The 17,639-nt window shown below is 33.9% G+C and overlaps 1 protein-coding gene across 1 annotated transcript; it reads right to left on the reverse strand.

The window, feature by feature from the left end:
• Positions 1–1,303: 1,303 nt before the first annotated feature.
• On the reverse strand, positions 1,304–7,862 carry LOC21408500 (putative phospholipid-transporting ATPase 9). Its single transcript, XM_010098398.2, has 11 exons — positions 7,348–7,862; positions 5,140–6,491; positions 4,483–4,593; positions 4,071–4,347; positions 3,892–3,980; positions 3,673–3,781; positions 3,224–3,433; positions 3,006–3,131; positions 2,816–2,914; positions 2,485–2,676; positions 1,304–2,213 (listed from the first exon to the last, which is right to left on the reverse strand). Exons 1-11 carry the CDS (start codon positions 7,729–7,731, stop codon positions 1,611–1,613), a joined length of 3,552 nt encoding a protein of 1,183 aa, XP_010096700.1. The 5' UTR covers positions 7,732–7,862; the 3' UTR covers positions 1,304–1,610.
• Between the last annotated feature and the right edge of the window lie 9,777 nt (positions 7,863–17,639).

A 17,639-nucleotide genomic window follows, 5' to 3' on the forward strand; every position in this document is an offset into this window, starting at 1 on the left:
AATCTTAAAAATAATGTCGAGTATTATTGACTTGTATTAGGAAGCAATAGCAATTTGAATCAGGATTAAGGATAATAAAATGTGTCATAATAATTAAGCATAATAGGGAATAAATATATTCAAAGAACTACAAGACTACTACCAAAAATATATATAGTACTGTGCTCTATTTAAAAAAAAAAAAAACGTTTGGATTTTTTTTAAAAGGTAGCTTATATACTATATAGTTGTAGGGTGATACTATTTGATCCAGAAAAGGAAAGAAACTCCCCGTGTTAATGATTGACTTCTTTTTTTTTTGGTAGTTAGTGACTTCTATCTTGTCCTTGTTATTGTTTGTTGTTGGCTTCTATATTGTCCTTGTTATTGTATGTTGTCCTTGTTGTTCAGTGTTTCTAGTTTTCAGATGACATTGGCGTTTCGATAAGATTCATATCGTTTTAGTTATAGGTTCCGGATTTTTTTTATTTGATGCCCGTTTGAAGATGTTGTCGTGTCATGATTGTATTGTCGTTTAGCAGGTTATCATCGTTTTCTAATTTTCTTCTTTTTTTTCGCTTAATAATTTTCTTTTCTTTGTATGGTCACCCTTTCTTACGGAATTATTGCTTTAAGGTTGTCATTTTTTTTTTCAATTTTCGACTTGTCTTTTCTTTTTGCCAATCACATAAAATAACTAATTATTTTACCATTAAATTCAAATCTTTAATATTTAGCTTAATAAATATTTTGTAAATTTATTAAAAAAAATTCTATCTTTACTGTTACACTTAAATAACTACTTCAATAAAAAAAATTGACAATCTTTTAGCTAATTATTTTATGTTAAGGGCATTTTTATTTGAATAACTTCATACTCCAACCAAACAAAAACCATTTATTGTTTCCATTGCATTTTTGTCCGATTCTGTTCCTATTTTTATTCCACAACTAAACCAAACGGCACCATAGCTCCATTATGTGTACAGATTGACTACAATTTCCAGAAGTGTCATCTCCCGCTGGTGGTCAATATAATCTCTTGCAACCTTGTTTTTTTTTTTTTTTTTTTTCACAACTCAAGCAAAAGAATTCTCTTGCTACGGTGTTTTCTCTCACAAATATTCAAATTCAACTTTTTTGTTACATTATTTTCTCTTACGTAACCAAGTTTGAGTTGTGACTTGTGAAAATAACACACTAATCTGAACAATGGAGATCTGCTTTCATTTTTTGTCGCATAAAACAAGCACTACCTGATTCCAACTATGTTTTTCTCTTTTCTATTTTACATACATCTCGGCAATGGTACACATTGCATGACTAGTAAATAAAATTTGGAGCGAATAAGGCAAAGAATAAAAATTTACAGATTTCAAGGCTTTCCTAACCATCTAATATATGCTACAGCTGAATAATACAACTGTACAGTCATCTAGCAACTATAAGCTCTGAGACATGTTTTGAGCCTGCCATGTAAATTCTCCCATTATTCAACACAAATACACAATCATGTAAAAGAGTGAGGGACAAATCTGACTTCCAAGCAATTACTCATTGACCTGTAATTGTTGACAGCCCACCATCCGAATTTCCAAGCTTCATGAGCAGTTCTGCATTTTATTTTTCAATCAGTTACTCCGTGCTGCTACACGAGCTGTGAAGCCAACTGTGGTAGGTCGTATGGATCTCTGTCGAACCATATCGCAGTACTCAGGATCATTTGATCGCCCCTCATACCTTATCCATTGTATCATTTCATGAGACATGGGAAAGAAGCGCATTTGGATTGCTGAGTATGAGAAATATGGAATTAGAGCTGAGATCACCACAAAGAGCGTGACCACCCAGTAGGAAGGAGAGGGGGCAAGCGTTTCGATGAAGATTTTGTAAGCAGTGGTGGAGAAACTGGGAGACATGGCTCCATATATCAAGAGGAAAATATACCAGAAAGCAATGGAACCCCAGATGAAAATGTGTTGTATCAGAGTAAAGTACGATATGGCAAGTGCCATCTGCAAGTTGACAACCCAAACTATGCACGTATACATCGTTGCCCCTAAGATATCCCTTCCAACCGTTCTTCCATCGTCATTAAATGCCTGTAGTTCCAATGATTTAGTACAGAAGAAGAAAATTATTACAGCACTGATTAACCCATTCAACATCCAGCTTAGAATTCGGCGCCAGCTGAAAAGGACATTCTGCACCCCTTCTTGGTATAACAGAGGAAACTGCAATGAAAGAAGCAAACATCCCATTAGAGTTTAGCAAGAAAACCAACATTTAATATCAGCCTTGTTCATTGATTTTTGACCGTTTCTTTTCCAGGATTTTGGTAACCCAAATAAGTGGCCCATCCAATTGCAAAATACCACTTTCCCCCTTATAGTATCTAACTTAAACTCGTTAACTAAGGGCTAACAACAATTCTGGATCAAAAGGAAACATTTGTGCAATCAAATGTAAATGCATTTTGATGTAAAATGCTAGATGAGAACCTACCTTGAGGCAAAACCGTGCAGATACATCTTGGTCAAAGACTCCCATAGCAATCGCTGGAAGTGATGAGAAGAAAACATTATAAAGTGACAGGAACCAATCATTGTACGCAGGCTGCCCAGAAAATGATGCGTGTGCCTCGTATAAGAAGAGAGTGAAACCAAATGTGACGTTCTTGTAGAAAAAATAGCATATCTGCCAACAGAGAAATAAATATGTCAGATTCTTGTGGCATCAAAGTGGTCTTTCATAATGAAAATGGTTAAAACATTGTCATTTTGTTCAGATTTTGAAATCCGTTTGTTTAAATTCATATAGCTGAGAAAACTCTTACCATTGAAGAAATCCGTCTATAACACCAATGCCCATGCACAAGTAGCAGGCGCTCCAAATATCGGAACTGTGCTATCGCAACATCACTTGACATTACAGCCTGAATTAAAAGTAAAGATCATAAGCAATTATTTCTTGGTGAACATGTGACTTTTGGCTGAATTCACAAAACAGAATAGTCTGCTAAACACCTGCATTCCCTCAACACCACTGATACCAATCCCAATGTCCGCTTCTTGAAGCATTCCCACATCATTGGCACCGTCACCAATTGCTAATGTTGTTTTTCCAGTTCCAGATTTCACGAGTCTTGTAACCTTAAAGGGAAAATTAAAAGCCATCATTTAAAACTAATTATAACTCATAAATTTTTTCAGAAAGTAAATTAGAAATGAAGAATGTAACCTACCAGCGCCTTCTGTTTCGGCGATGAGCGGCAACAAATAACAGATGCACAACCAATGGCAACCTCTAGAAACATCTTCTTCATATCATCCTCTAAAGCATAAGTAAGTGACTTCCCATCAATGATTAAAGCAAATGCCTCAGATCCCACTCTAGCTGTAGAAATTTGAGCCTTCCCATCTTTTATCTGACGGACAACACTCTCCTTTGACGCCTTCAATATGAATTGGCAACATCCCATCAAATACAAGTGCAAAAAGTTTCCATTGCTAAAAATATTAAAAATAATTTTGAAATCCTTTACAAAAGAGGAAAATGAAAAGGAAAAAGAAAAAAAATTAAGTAATCATGCTGGAAGTATGTCAGTTAGCCAGCCCCACTGTAGTAGAACAAGGATTCGTACTACAGTTTTCACAAGTCCAGGCATAAAATGTTCTTTTCACTATAAACTACCTTAGTGATAGACGCCTTTTCTCCTGCCTTTTCCAGTGCTTGAATTTCTGGAAAATCCAAGTTAATTATAATCTGTTTCATTCCTTGCCGAAGTAAACTACAAGCAAAGCTGCAAATTTGCATAATTGAGAGTCAGAGAGTAAGAACTTCAAAATCAATGTTTTCGGACAGAAGTAGCAATTATAAAGTAAAATCCAATCTCATAACTAGAGAGAATACCCGATATTAATGGCAGTCTCCATCTTGTCCCCAGTTAAAACCCAAATTTTGATTCCAGCTTGGGCAAGCTTGTCAATGCAATCAGGAACCTGACAAACATAACAAGAAACAATATTATTTCTAGGTTCCATATCCTGTATACTTCGACTTATTAATAACCTTAGCATGTTCCAACGCACCCCATTTTGGAGTTTGTCTTCTACAGCAGTTGCACCAAGAAGAATTAAATCCCTCTCAATTTTTTCAGTTACTTCATCAATCAACGCTTCTCGATCTGCACTAACTGAATTTTTGGCCTCAGAAAATTTCTCTTCAAACTGTTTATATTCTTCTTTATCAAGTTCATGATAAGCAAGTATCAGGGTCCGAAGGCCTGCATTAGCATATTCATTAACATGCTCCATTGTCGCTTCTTCAAACTTCCTACCATTACTGGCCAGTCTTTCAAGCATGACACTGCAAAGAAAAATGAGTTAAGGTGATTATTCAAAATAACACAGAATTATAGAGCATTGAGGTTTTTTTTTTTTTTTCCTTAATTCCTTCTTTTTCTATTTATAAATCCAAAGTTCAAGATGGCTAATCACGAACCTATCGGCACCTTTGCAAAGTAACACTATTTTCCCTTCCTCATTTTCAACAATCACAGACATCCGTTTCCTTGCACTGTTGAACTCTAAAACATTAAGAAGTTTGTATACTCTGCAAAGAAAAACTCCTTTGATGAGAACAGTCTTTAACAGGTTAAGCATGTCTCAAAGAGAAACAAATACCTCTATAGATGCTGGGAATGGACATATAGAGATAAGAGGACCAGTTTACTATCGCACCACGCGCAACGACTCTAAAAAATAAAAACAAAATTCACCAAAACCAACCACAGTTTTTTTACTAGGATACTATCAACAATGTATAGGCAATATAGGAGTTATCACATGTAAAGTTGAGTGGATGCAACTTCTAAGTAATCCAAAAGCGCCTATCAATAACACCCAAAAGGCTTAAACAAAATTACTCCAGACTGGGTTGCGACTTTCAAGGTAGAAAAAATAACAAGCATAGTAGATAGTCCATATAAAATAAAAACACTGCTCATCTGGCAGTTACTTAGAATAACCTAGTACTTTAAGTAAAAGGGCCTGCAAAGTAAGGATCCAAATGACATGGTGATACAGATGCAAGCCAGTGGCATTAATAGAGTGTGATATGATGCTTTCTATGTAAGCCACAGAATCGTAAAATACTGACCTTTCAACTTTCTTGCCAGACACTTGATCTAACTCGCGAAGTGATATGCTGGTCTGTGTTCTTTTATAGAATTCAAAACCAAGTTCTCTTGCAGCAATGACAAATGCTGCTTCATCCGGTGATTCAGCCTCGTATGAGATCTTCCCAGTATTTTCATTTACTTCAGGTATTGCAGTATGGCAAAGTGCCAACAGACGTAAAAATTTCTGGATGACATCTGCATGTGGCTCGTTTACCCAATTGCCACTCGTGATTCTTTCATCCACAAAGTTGAAGCCTTTGATGCGTGGCTTGTTGTCAGTTGAGTCATCTGTAGGGTTAGATCCATTATTATTTTGCTGAACTAAAGGTGAATTACTTCTTCTATCCATAGCCCTCTCGACCTCTGTGACACCACGGCCATAAGCTGTTCCAGCCACAGAACACTTGATGAACTCCATTGAATTGCATGTCAAGGTTCCAGTCTTATCAGAAAGTATTGTATCAACTTGGCCAAGTTCCTCATTCAAATTTGAGGTACGGGCATGAGCTGGTTTGTCTGCTTCCTCATAGTACATTTCTATATCTTGATTGATAAAGATGCACTGAAGAACTTTGACAACTTCTACTGACACATACAAGGAGATTGGGATGAAGAAACCGTACAACATTAGCGCTGTCAGAAAGTGATAAATTGCTGCAGCTGGTGCTTTCTCAGGATCAAAGAAAATTGTAGAATCATCGGGTCTAAGATACCATCTTTCCATCACCCCATTTTCTAAGTCATCTTTAGTTGAAATACCAAAGAAAACAGACCCAACAAATGCCATCAAAAACAAAAGAGAGAACAAAAAGTAGATAATTTTGTCCATTTTCTTCTCAAGTTTGCTTCTCTTTGATGGGGGATCCGTAGAATTTTGAATCACTTTTGTGTCATGACCAGTGAATATAACAACCCCATATATGTAGTCTGTATTTCGGAGTTTAGAGTCTCTGAGAAGGAGTTGTTGAGGAGAAAGGGGATATTGTTGCTCTTCAAATTCCAAGGTTCCGATGAAAGAGTACAAATTTACATTTGGATCTTCACATTTAACAGCAGCCTTAAAATCGTGGAAGTTAGAATCCTCATGTAAGGATGAAGTTACCTCCAACGCTTGCTTCAATTTTAAGTTTGTCTCTCCATCAAGGTTCATGGTCTCAACATAGCATACTGCATCTTCATAACTGGATGAAAGCAAAAGGAGATCTGCTGGAAAAAATTCATCTTTTCCCACCTTCACTACATCTCCCACTTTCAGATTCTTCCATTCAGTATAACCAAATGTGCCATCATGTTTGCGCACTTTGACCTTTCTGTTGTTCACCTCCATGTCCTGGGAAAAAATTCCAGTCAAACAAATTAATATGCCAAGGTGGAAAAGTTCACCAGAAAGAACACATGAACAAGAAAAAATTTTAGAAATTTTTAGGCTAGGAAATTGTCCGGATTGTAACTCTTGGCATATTTTAGATAGGTAAAAGAGAAATCTGCATCAGCTAAATATCTAGAAGTAAGATGTTCACCAAATTTGATAATCCAAATTCAGCAATGTACAAGAGCTCATACATTCTAACCAGTACTACTGCGAGCTCAAATCATCTATTCAAACAACCTCAAAAAGAAACCCACCAAAAAATATGCAAAAATATTGTTTATACATTCTTCGAAAACGATCCAAATTAAATATCTTAGAAAATCTTATCTGTAAGGAGAAAGATACATAGCTCATATAATCCAACAGATATCTCAAAGTTCACATCGTATGATCAAAACAATCTCATCAAGAAAATAAATAGATGACTTGAACTCCTTCATTATCTTTCTGCAGATTTTATTACGATAACAATCCCCTTCAATTTATACTACAACTAACCGCAAGCACATAAAAAAAATATAAAAACCTATATAAAGCCAATTTCAGTTCTTACAACAAAAGGAACCATTTGAAGGACTTTCTAGTTTTTACCGTTTGTATTTGTTTATTCAGCCGTTTGAATGATTTGACCAAACCTCAAAACCAAAATTCACAACATCCATTTGAACTAAAACAAATCACTTCAGATAACAACATAACAACCTTAAAAACCCATGTTGTAACTTCTAAAAAAAACAACAAAAACATTTATATATATATATATATAAAGAGAAAACAAAAAACAAAAAAAAAAAAGAAACAAAAACCTAAGTACCTGCTTCTGTCTCCGCCAATCTTCCACACCTTCTTTGATCATGGTCGCCGCAACAATGATAATCAGAGGAATAATAGCACTGACAGCCGTGTAAGCAGCAAGTGGAGTAAAGGCCAAAATCCCAGTGACCAAAAAGTAAAAATTGGCCACTCTCCTAAACTGCTCAAACAATGATTTTGGCAAGAAAGTGGCAAGTGTATACTTGGTAGTACTAACATAATTATCACCGTAATTACGAATCCCAGCCTCAAAACAATCTGGGTCGTTGCAATAAACCACCCTTGAAAATCCTGGCCCTCCAATCTGAGAATGGTCTTCTTTGAAACATGCTCTCCCACATCTAAACGAATAGATCTTGCTCAAACGAAGCTTCTTTCTCCTCATTTTCTAATAAATTAATGGTCTTTTGTTTCTTTAAGTGGAATTAGAACTACCCAAAAGAGTAAATTAGCAAAATAGTTCGCTGAAAATAACTGCTTCTTTTGATTCCTCTTCAAAATTTCAAACTTTTGAAGACAAACAGCCAAAAAATGCTTAGATTTGGGAAAATTGGTTAGAGAAAATAGTGTATCTATATATCTATATATGTATATGTACGTATTTTGTATGAATTTTGGGAGACAAGCTTGAAAGAAATTCAAGAGAACGCTGGTTTAAACAATGTAAGAGATTTCTAACGAAATCATAACAACAACAAAAACAAGTGTAATCTCCGCATAAAAGCCAAAGGAAAACAACTCAGAAACTGATAATACTGCTCTGGCTAAGCCTCGGAACCATAAATGACAATCGGAAAAGGTTCTAGAAGCCCTAAAACAACGACAAAATTCCTATATTTCCATGTTCGAATTAGTACTTTGAAGGAAGTCAGATAAATAAGCGAAAGGTCAGAATGAAGACGAAGATTTGGATCTATCTCGCGGTCTGACTCGTCGCACACTAGCCACAATTACGCGCATTTGCGTTATTGGGAGGAAAATTCTCCAAAATCAACGGATTTCTGAGGGGGGGAAATGAAAAACAAGAAAGGAAAATGTGGAGGAAAATGAAATTTTTCGTTCGGATTTTAAGAGGAAAGTGTTGAGAAAGGTCTTAGGCGTTGTTGGGGAATTGAATGAAGAAGTTTCAGTTTCGCGGGAAAAGCTTCGGAGCTCATCAATGACTGACTATTCTTTCTTTCTCTCTCTCTCTGAGAAAGTCTTTCGTCTTTTTATTATTTCGTTGCCGTAAACCTTCGTTTCGTTAATTATTTTGAGAAATTTTCGAAAAAAAAAGAGTAATTTATATAAATAGTTTTTAATTTTTTTAATAAATGACAATTTAATTTTTAATTTTTTTAATAAATTGACTTCAATCTCTTTAAATCGGTGTAATTTAATTTTTTTCGTCAAATTTTTAATAAGTTTTGATGGTATTTTTGTCTTTTAATTGAAAAAAAAAAACACATGATGTTAACATGCATGAATCTATTAAAAATTTAATGAAAATAATTAAATTACACCCGTTTAAAAAAATTAAAGGTCAATTTATTAAAAAAATATTAAAAATTAAACTGTCATTTATTAAAGAGATTAGGAACCATTTGTATAAATTATCTAAGAAAAATTGGTAAATTTTAATTGTATTAGCACTAATAAAAGAAAACTAACGCCAACTAAACGAGTAATAAATTAAAAGGTTATTATGGAAAGTTTGTCCAGTAGTAAATTACTGCTATTACTATTTCTATGATTTTATTAATTAGTTAGATTTAAAAGGAAATTAGATTTAGTGAGAGAGAGAATGTTAAAGACAAATTAGGATTTTTTTTTTTTTTTTTTTTTGTAAATCTAATAATACGGCTGTCATGCCGTGGAGAAGACTCAGAACGGGTTGGACGGGTCAAACACTCTCAAACACCATACACAAACTCCTCCAAGTTCATGTGTGCATTATTTTTTTTTAAATGAGAAATTTCATTTCACAAGGAAAAAATTACACAAGACACAAATAGCCTCAAATATAAAGAAATTTTACCCTGAATTAATGATTAGATAGTAAAGACCAAAATAGCATAGAAGTGAATACAAATATCAACACTTAAATGGAGAAAGACTTGTTCGGCACATAAATTTCGAGATTGACCATTATTCGTTAAACAACACCGAAGCAGTCATTCAACAAGCCTAGTCGACTAATACCAAACTCCACATAAGAGAGACAATCACACCACAACATAGGAGGAACTTTAGCTAAAAAGCATACACAACACCGTTTACAAACGGGTGGGAGACACAAGCGAAGGACATCATCTCTGCTATTACTGAAACAAAAACACCAAAGTAAAACAAGAAAACACACCAAAAGAGCAAAAATATCAACCCCTTATTAGAAATAAACAAAAGAAAGATCCACCGGTAGTAAGCCATCGGCTGTGAAACGGAAGTCAGATCTGAGCAGAATCATCCCAGAAGGAAAGCACACCCATGTGAGGTGGAGGACTATAGGAGGACTATGGCAAAATGGAGGGGACGTTTGCAACAAACACTTCAACCATCAACGAAGAACGGAACTGCCGCCTCCTAGAAAATCTCGCCACCATGCAAATCAACACACCATGGGAGTGCAACCTCCCACCGACGAACACGCTGAAAACAGCGGTCCAAGCTTAAAGCAACCCACCTCCAAGACAAGTTAGATCCACACTAACAGATATGTCGCTCCATACAAAGCCACCATCATGAGAAAGCCAACATCGAGACTAGGGGTGTAAATCGGCCGGGTAGGGTAGGGTTGAGCCGAAAAATTGAGCCTACCCGACCAGTGTGGGTTGAGAAAATTTTAGGCCGCGACACTCTCTTAAGTCTACAAACTCGCAACCTTTCGGGTGACCTCGGGTAGGGTCGGGTTACTCGGGTTGGTGATCTTAAGGATCACATGATCACTTTTTAGTCAATTAATCTGTGCTTGTTACAGAAGAAATCATTATCAAACAGAACATGTCTTTCCTTCAAGAGGGGGTCTAAATACAAGGTGAACAATTAAAACACTCACTTTGAAATCAAACACTTCCAATATAAATAAAGAATGTCCTAATTCAACAACTATGGCATACAAGCATTTTTTACACAAACCGTGAATCCAAAACATAAATAAGTTAACAGTTTAAATGCATAAAGTCCATAAACTTATGAAAGTAAGAATTTGAAGTGTTGGACATTGTTTTACCTACTTTGAACATGTTCGGCCGGGTAGGGTTACCTCGGGTTCATGTAACCCCACCCCGCGCCCCTACCCGCGCAGTGCGGGTTAGGCATAATTAAAACTGAAAATTAAATAAAAAATTAGAAACCCGTGATTTTCGAGTAGGGTCAGCCCAGTTCGTTGGGTTCGGGGTGATTTCTTACAGCCCTAGTCGAGACGAATCCGGAGACCAAACTTCAGGGCCGGAATCTCGACAACGCGCTTGGAGGCGGCGCCGAAGCTTCGGTTAAACACTACAATTTTTTTTTTATTTTTTATTTTTTTTTGTATTCAGAGAGCATTATTTTTCTTCTGTGTGTGTGTGTTTTTTTTTCTTTTGTGTTTTAATTGGTTTACTAGTATTTTTACCTTGGTTTTCATTTGAAAAAATGGAAAATAATGGGGTAAGATTCTCCTAAAAACAAACTATAGTTTTCTACTCCTTTATAAGTCCTTTCATTTTCTACCGTTCTCGTATAATATGAACATATAAATTTAATGGTAATATCTTAAGTCCGACAACCATATAATTTGATAAATATAATTTTTTTTTGTATATATGTGTGAAACTGTTTGATTGTATGTTTTTTTATGTGTTGTGTAACACTCAATACAAACGTTGTTACGTGAACATATAAAAAAAAATTACACATACATAATTGATTTGGATGGTAGATTTAAGACAATTTCTAAATTTAATAGTTCATTATTTTTGTTTCTTTTCTATTGGGTTCTAATTTTCTTAAGATGATAATAACTATGATATTGGGGTAATGGGGTAGCGTAGTGTAAGTAAGTAATGAGAAAATTACATAATTTACTTTTAAGAAGAGTATATGTGTGTCTTGATTTTTACTTTTTATTCTTAATTAGTACTCTTTTACTAGTATATAGTCATTTGACTAAAAATGTTATTAATCAAGAGTAAATTGTAAAAAATTTGACTAATAAATTTTTAAAGAGTATTTGTCTCATTTTCTCTATTATAATTGGTGTTTGCTTTGAAAAAAAAAAAAAAATATATATATATATATTGAATGAAAAGGGACAATGGAGTTGCTAAACTGTGAAAATGGATTTTAATATTATCAACGTAATGCAAAATAACCTACCCTTTTAGATTTGTTTGTTTCTTAACTTACCTCTAAAAAAAGTATATGTACAATGATAATTAAGTTAAAATAACCTTTTGAGTTTCCTTAGAGACAACGCGTTGTGTTTTCTTTTTTCTTTGTTTCCTTTTTTTATTTCTTTTAACGGAAGTTTCTTTTTTTATTTTTTTTTATAGAAAATTTCCTTCTTCTTTTTTTTTTTTTTTGTGTGTTTGCTAGGAAGTGGGAACTCATTTTATACAATTTACATAGAAACGAAGCTCACTCATTCGCAGGAAAAAAAAAAAAAAAAACTCATTCATTCTTTTTTCGGTTTTCCCTTTTTTTTTTCTAATTATGTAATTACTTCTTTTCCTTTTCTCCTTTTTTCCCTATCCAGCCTATTATGTTTTCTTTTTTTTTTTCTTTTATCTCCTTTTTTTTATTGTGATTTGTCAAAAAAGAAAAAAAAAAAGGAAATAGGATTGCAGCCGACGCCCTGTTGAAACTTGTGGAACCGGAATGGACCGAAAATTATGAAATTAGTTGCAGAGGAGACACGTGTCATTTATCAGCCACTGCACCGTACAATGTTATTGTATGGACGAGGCAAAAATAAATAATGAGGAAAAAACAAAAATAGAGTTTTTATTTTTATTTTTTTTTAAGGAAAAAAAGAATATTAGTTAGTTTTGGTCAACGAACTAACTATAAATCTCCGGCAGGTGGCACTTCCAGTCCACCACCACCAAAGGGCTAAAAACACCCAAATTTCACCAGATCATTGTGTGTTAGAGAGAGAATTTTAATTTTTTTTATTTATTTTTTTTTTTTGGCAAAAGAAAAAAATGAAGTGTTCCGGGGGTTATGGTATTTGTTGGGAACAAAACATTTGTCTTATACGAGGTCTGGTATGGAACCAAAGCACAAGGAATCTGTTATAATTGTTCTTTCTTGGCCAACGAGATTTTTTGGCATTTCAGTTTCACGGGGTAAGCTGAAAGGATGGTCCATGTTTCAGAATTTTTATATGTCGTGCATAGAAGTACATAATTTACAATGTTGTGAGGACCAATAATGGAAAGAATGGAATGTTATATAGCTATTGCATAATGTATTTATTTATTGGATCTTGTTTCCTAATATAAAATGGATATTCTAATTAGGGATGTATTTAGGCCGATACATGTAGCTTTTCATACGCCAAATTGATCGAGTCGTTTAGTTTATAAGAAAATTGAGTCGAACACAACTTCACCACGTACGTAATCAAACGAAATTCTAAATTTATTGAGACGTGACACCTACTTTCTTTTCAACAGAATTATTTTCTTTATACCGCGTTTACCTAAATTAGAGTCTTCGTCTCAGTCTCTCAGCTCTGAGGTTTCACTCTTCAACTCTTTCTCTCTCTCTTTGATCTTCAGCCCATTTCAAGTAATGGAAGCAGGCCCAAAGTCTCCGGCAGATCCAGAAATGTCCGGCGAGTTGAATGGGCTGCTGACGGAGCAAGACGATGCCGTACTGGAGCTATCGCCAGAGATTCCCATCAAAGAAGAAGAAGTCGAGGAGTTCATGCAAGAGCTCTACCGGGACCTTCACTCGGCGGTACCAACTGACGCGGCGTCATTTCTCACCAGCAACGTCAAGAGCGAGACCTGTGGGGCGTCTGTCTGCAACTCGGTGTCGACCGTTATGACGAGAATCGTGTTCGCCGGCGGCAATGTGGTGGCCAGGAGTGGGTATTGGTGGGGTTAGGTGGAGAGTGGGTACTACTTTTTCAAAGGAAGAAAGGAACCTTAGAAAAAGTGGTAGAGGGGAAGAGAAAGTGAAGATGATGGTCAAAGAAAATATGGTGAATTTTTTCAATAATATTGAGATCTAATCTGATTAGGAGGGTATAAGTGTAATTGTATTTTTTAATCTCACTAAATAAGTGACATGTGGCAATTCCGTCACTTATTGTAACATAAGGGAAAAACTTGTTAACGAAACAAAATTCGAGAGAAGAGGATGTTACGTTTTAAAATTTGGAGGACAAAATGTTACAAGAGTCATAGTTCAAAAGGAATTTTTGAAATTAATCCTAATACGTTATGTATGTATTTTCGCATCGCAGCCTTCCGCGGGCTTGAACTAGTAGCTTGGCAGCTGGTCGTGACAAAAAAACACCCCAATCAAACGTATACGGATCCAATCAACACGTCTCGCAAACAAACATCACAGACCAATTGAAAGAATCAAAGAAATCAGTATATATATATATTTATGGCAAAAATCACTAACTGAAAATAACCAAAATGAGATCTAACTTATAGCAAATTGATCGGAGATTGAAAATTAAGAAATAGAGACTTGGTCAAGAGGAACTATACTAAGAAATGTGTGGGAGAGACGGTAGAGGCAAAGAGTGGTAGAAGACCTTTGCTATAGAGGCATGACGAGATATGAGACTTTAGTTTGAAAGAGAGTTGTGTGGCAGTAGGGTTGAAGGGTGAAGGGTGAGTGAAGATAATTGAGGCTAGGAACTTCGTAGGCGTTAGTTTATTTTTTCTTTTTTCTTTTTTTTTAATTTACGTTCTGTACCCTAAGCACCACTATTTTTTACTCCGATGTTTATTTATTAAGTAATCTTGATAAATACCTTTTAAAAGTATATGAATTATGATTTTTATTTTTTATCCGTGATTCATAATATTTTTAGTCAAATAATTAAATTAACAAAAAAGAATTTATCAAGAATAAGGAGTAAAAATTCAGATTCACACTCTCAATGATAAATTCTCTATTTTTTTTATTTATTATTTTGTTTGTATATCCATGACGGGTCGGGTTATAACCCAATCAATATATGTCCTTTGATGTCATTCATTCTTTTTCACCATTTCATTCTATAAACTAGCGCTCTCTTTGTACAATTATTTGGACGTTTTAACTCGCCAATGTTGGTTTGCTTACGTGGCATGAACTTGGCTGGTTGAAGTCTGTAGGGTTTTATGGGTTCGTCAGTTTTAGATAAATCATAAAACGACCTTGTCTTAAATGCGTAAAAGCTGTACTTAGCCTAATGATAATTCCTGTAACTTTTAATATTCAAATTTGGAGTTCAACTCTCCACCTTTAAAATGAAAAAAAAAAAAAAAAAGAACAAGTATAAAAATAGTTCCCAGTTACTACAAAAAAGAATTTTTTTGAAGGCAAACAAAGAAAAAAGGAAACAGGTCTAAGTTAGCAGATTATTATACTATGCTTAACATTCCATGATTTGATTCCGTGATTAGCGACCTAATTCATAAACTTAAACTAAGCAACAAAACAAGATATTGGGTTCCATAAAGAGGAGAATAAAATATTACTATTTTTGACTCTCCTCAAAATATATTCGGCGATTCGGACACAATCATTATAGGACTAGCCTTTTTATTTCTTGTATTCATCTCTGATTCTGAATAATGATTTATAGTTCTCTACAATGTTTTTCTCTCATAAAAAATACGCGTAAAATGAAAATAATTCTGAATACATTTTCCAACCATGCAATATCATATTAATATCATAAACCAAACAAAAACAGTACTAGTGGATTAAGTAATCAACCTCTTTCGTCAAAATTATTTAATGTGCGTTCTTTTGGGACATAGAACAAAACAAACACTCACCCAATTGCCCAAATCATGCAAATCATCTTATCCTGATTTGATCGTGATCAGCTTGTATATAAATAAATAAATATATATATATATATATATATATTACCAGCTAATGTCAGGTCGACGTACTTGGTGGGATATCCTATATATTTTAAGACCCAATCATCACGCCTTGACTAGTCACTTAATGGAACCTTTTTCAATTTATTTTTTCACATGGTGGGTTTTATTACATGTGAAAAAGGAAAATAAATAATTATAAAGAAAAATCTTCTAAGGTATCTTTGCTTGCTTTGCATGACATTATTGAATGGCACGCTTTTGGCACGGCTTGTGTCGTCTATTTTGGAAAAAAAATGGGGCAAAAGTAAATCATTCTCTCTAGAAGATGCCAAAACCCCTTTGTTGGGGCAATGGACATATATATATATATATATATATATATATTTTACACGTATGTGGATTGCTTCTCCTTCGATTATTCCACAACATGATGTTTTTAGAATATCCTTTTGTACTTGGCTATATTTTTGCCCCTAGCTACAATTTTGTAAGTAAGGAAAAGTCAAGGTGTCGTTTTGCATGGTTTTTTATGTAATAAAACTAGGGTTTTAAGGCTAAAAATACTGGTGTTTGTGTCTTTAAGCCAGAGAAGGGTTTGAAGGAGAGTTTTTGAGGTTTTGCACAAGAAATTTTCTGGTTCTCCATTAAAAAAAAAAGAGAGGCAGTTTTAACCATATATATTACCCTAAACAATATAATGTATATTTTTTACCATATACCAAAAGTATGCTTTAAAGTGCATGCCTAAAAGAGACTAGCTAGTAGCTACGTCAATAGTTCTTTTGCTCATACATTATGAACAAATTTGATGCAAATTCTAGATTCTATTATATTTAATTCTTATAATATAATAGTATATATAGTTCTTATAATTCCTTTTCCATTTGTGGATAAAAAGTTCTTACAAGTCAACGTCAAGCACGCGGATATATATTTACACATGTTGTCTTCGAGCTCAAAGTAAAACAATGTTTGTGGGTTTGAACCTTTTTTACGTGCATTACACGTATCGGCTTTTGGTTTTTGGTTTTTGGTTTTTGTTGAGGACAGTGCCTATTTAGCGTCAAATGCGAAACTACCAACTAACTACCAAAACCATTAACATCTAGCTGTTTGAGGAAAAATTAAAAGAAAAGGCGTCACTTTCTAGTTATTTTGGCCTTTCTTTGGTTTTGTTGAAACGAGATAATTATTTGGTTAAAAGAATCACGTAAATATTGTTTTGTTATTTTTTGTCATTTTGTTTTTTCGCTGAAAACACGTAAATAGTGTTTAAAATATTGATATCTGAACTAGAAACAAATGTATTTGGAATGTTATTTTTGGTGAACAATTAAAAAAAAAAACAATCAAAGCCGGCTACATGAGGACCTCAAACTCGGGTGTTAATTAATTCTTCCTTTAAAAAATAAAAAAAATATTCCTTTTGTTATTATATTACCTTTTTCCTTTTTTTTTTTTGTTTTGTTTCTAACAATCGTGGAACCTTCCTATTTTTTTTTTTTTTTTTTTTGTAGGGATATATTGCTCCTTTAAAGAGAAATTAAACAAAATTTGTGAATTACATACATACTGATGATTAGGTAATATGTTTGAGCAATGCTATGGGACCATCTTTTATTAAATGATGATGCTTAGTATTTTTCAATATGCTTAAATCCACATTTTTTGTGGATTCCAACTTACCGACACCTTAAGCACCCTTTATTATTTCATCCAGACGACAAAATTAACCTTGAGACTTTACAAGGATGCATGTGATAAAATTAAAAAAAAAAGGTAGTAAAGTAATATAATATGACAAAATCAAAACTTTTTTTTTTTAATTAGCTTAAAAGAATAGAGAGCATGACGTTTTGTGTTTTAATAATTTGTTTTGCATAGTTAATTAACCACCTTATACACTGTAACACCTCAAGAAATTAAATAAGATTAATTATATTTATTAGAATTTATTAGTGTGCCTACTCTGATTTAATTAATTAATCATGTTAATGACATGCTTTCTAATGTTTAAGTTTAAATGTTTTTAAGGATTTTAAATATTTTAAATATTTATATTTTTACTCCAAAAATGTGTGGAGACACATTTTCTGATCTACTTTTCTAAATATCTTTTGATATTTGTCCTTTACTTTTCCTTTATTTATTTTTCCTCACTTTTTCTTTCTTTTTCTTTCTTCCTAAGAAGTTTTCAACATAAAAAAAAAGAGATTTGGGGTAAGATTTCTGAAAAATTTCTCTTGAACCTTAGTTTAAGTTTAAT

Source organism: Morus notabilis, unplaced genomic scaffold, assembly GCF_000414095.1.
Source record: "Morus notabilis unplaced genomic scaffold, ASM41409v2 Scaffold451, whole genome shotgun sequence".
NCBI lineage: Eukaryota > Viridiplantae > Streptophyta > Magnoliopsida > Rosales > Moraceae > Morus > Morus notabilis.

Excerpts from the sequence above, each read along its gene's own strand:
- LOC21408500 (XM_010098398.2), bottom strand. The coding sequence starts at position 7,731 with ATGAGGAGAAAGAAGCTTCGTTTGAGCAAGATCTATTCGTTTAGATGT. Across the intron at positions 2,915-3,005 it reads GTGGTGTTGAGGGAATGCAG|GCTGTAATGTCAAGTGATGT; the intron begins GTGTTTAGCAGA and ends CTTTTAATTCAG. Across the intron at positions 2,214-2,484 it reads CTGCACGGTTTTGCCTCAAG|TTTCCTCTGTTATACCAAGA; the intron begins GTAGGTTCTCAT and ends CTTTCATTGCAG.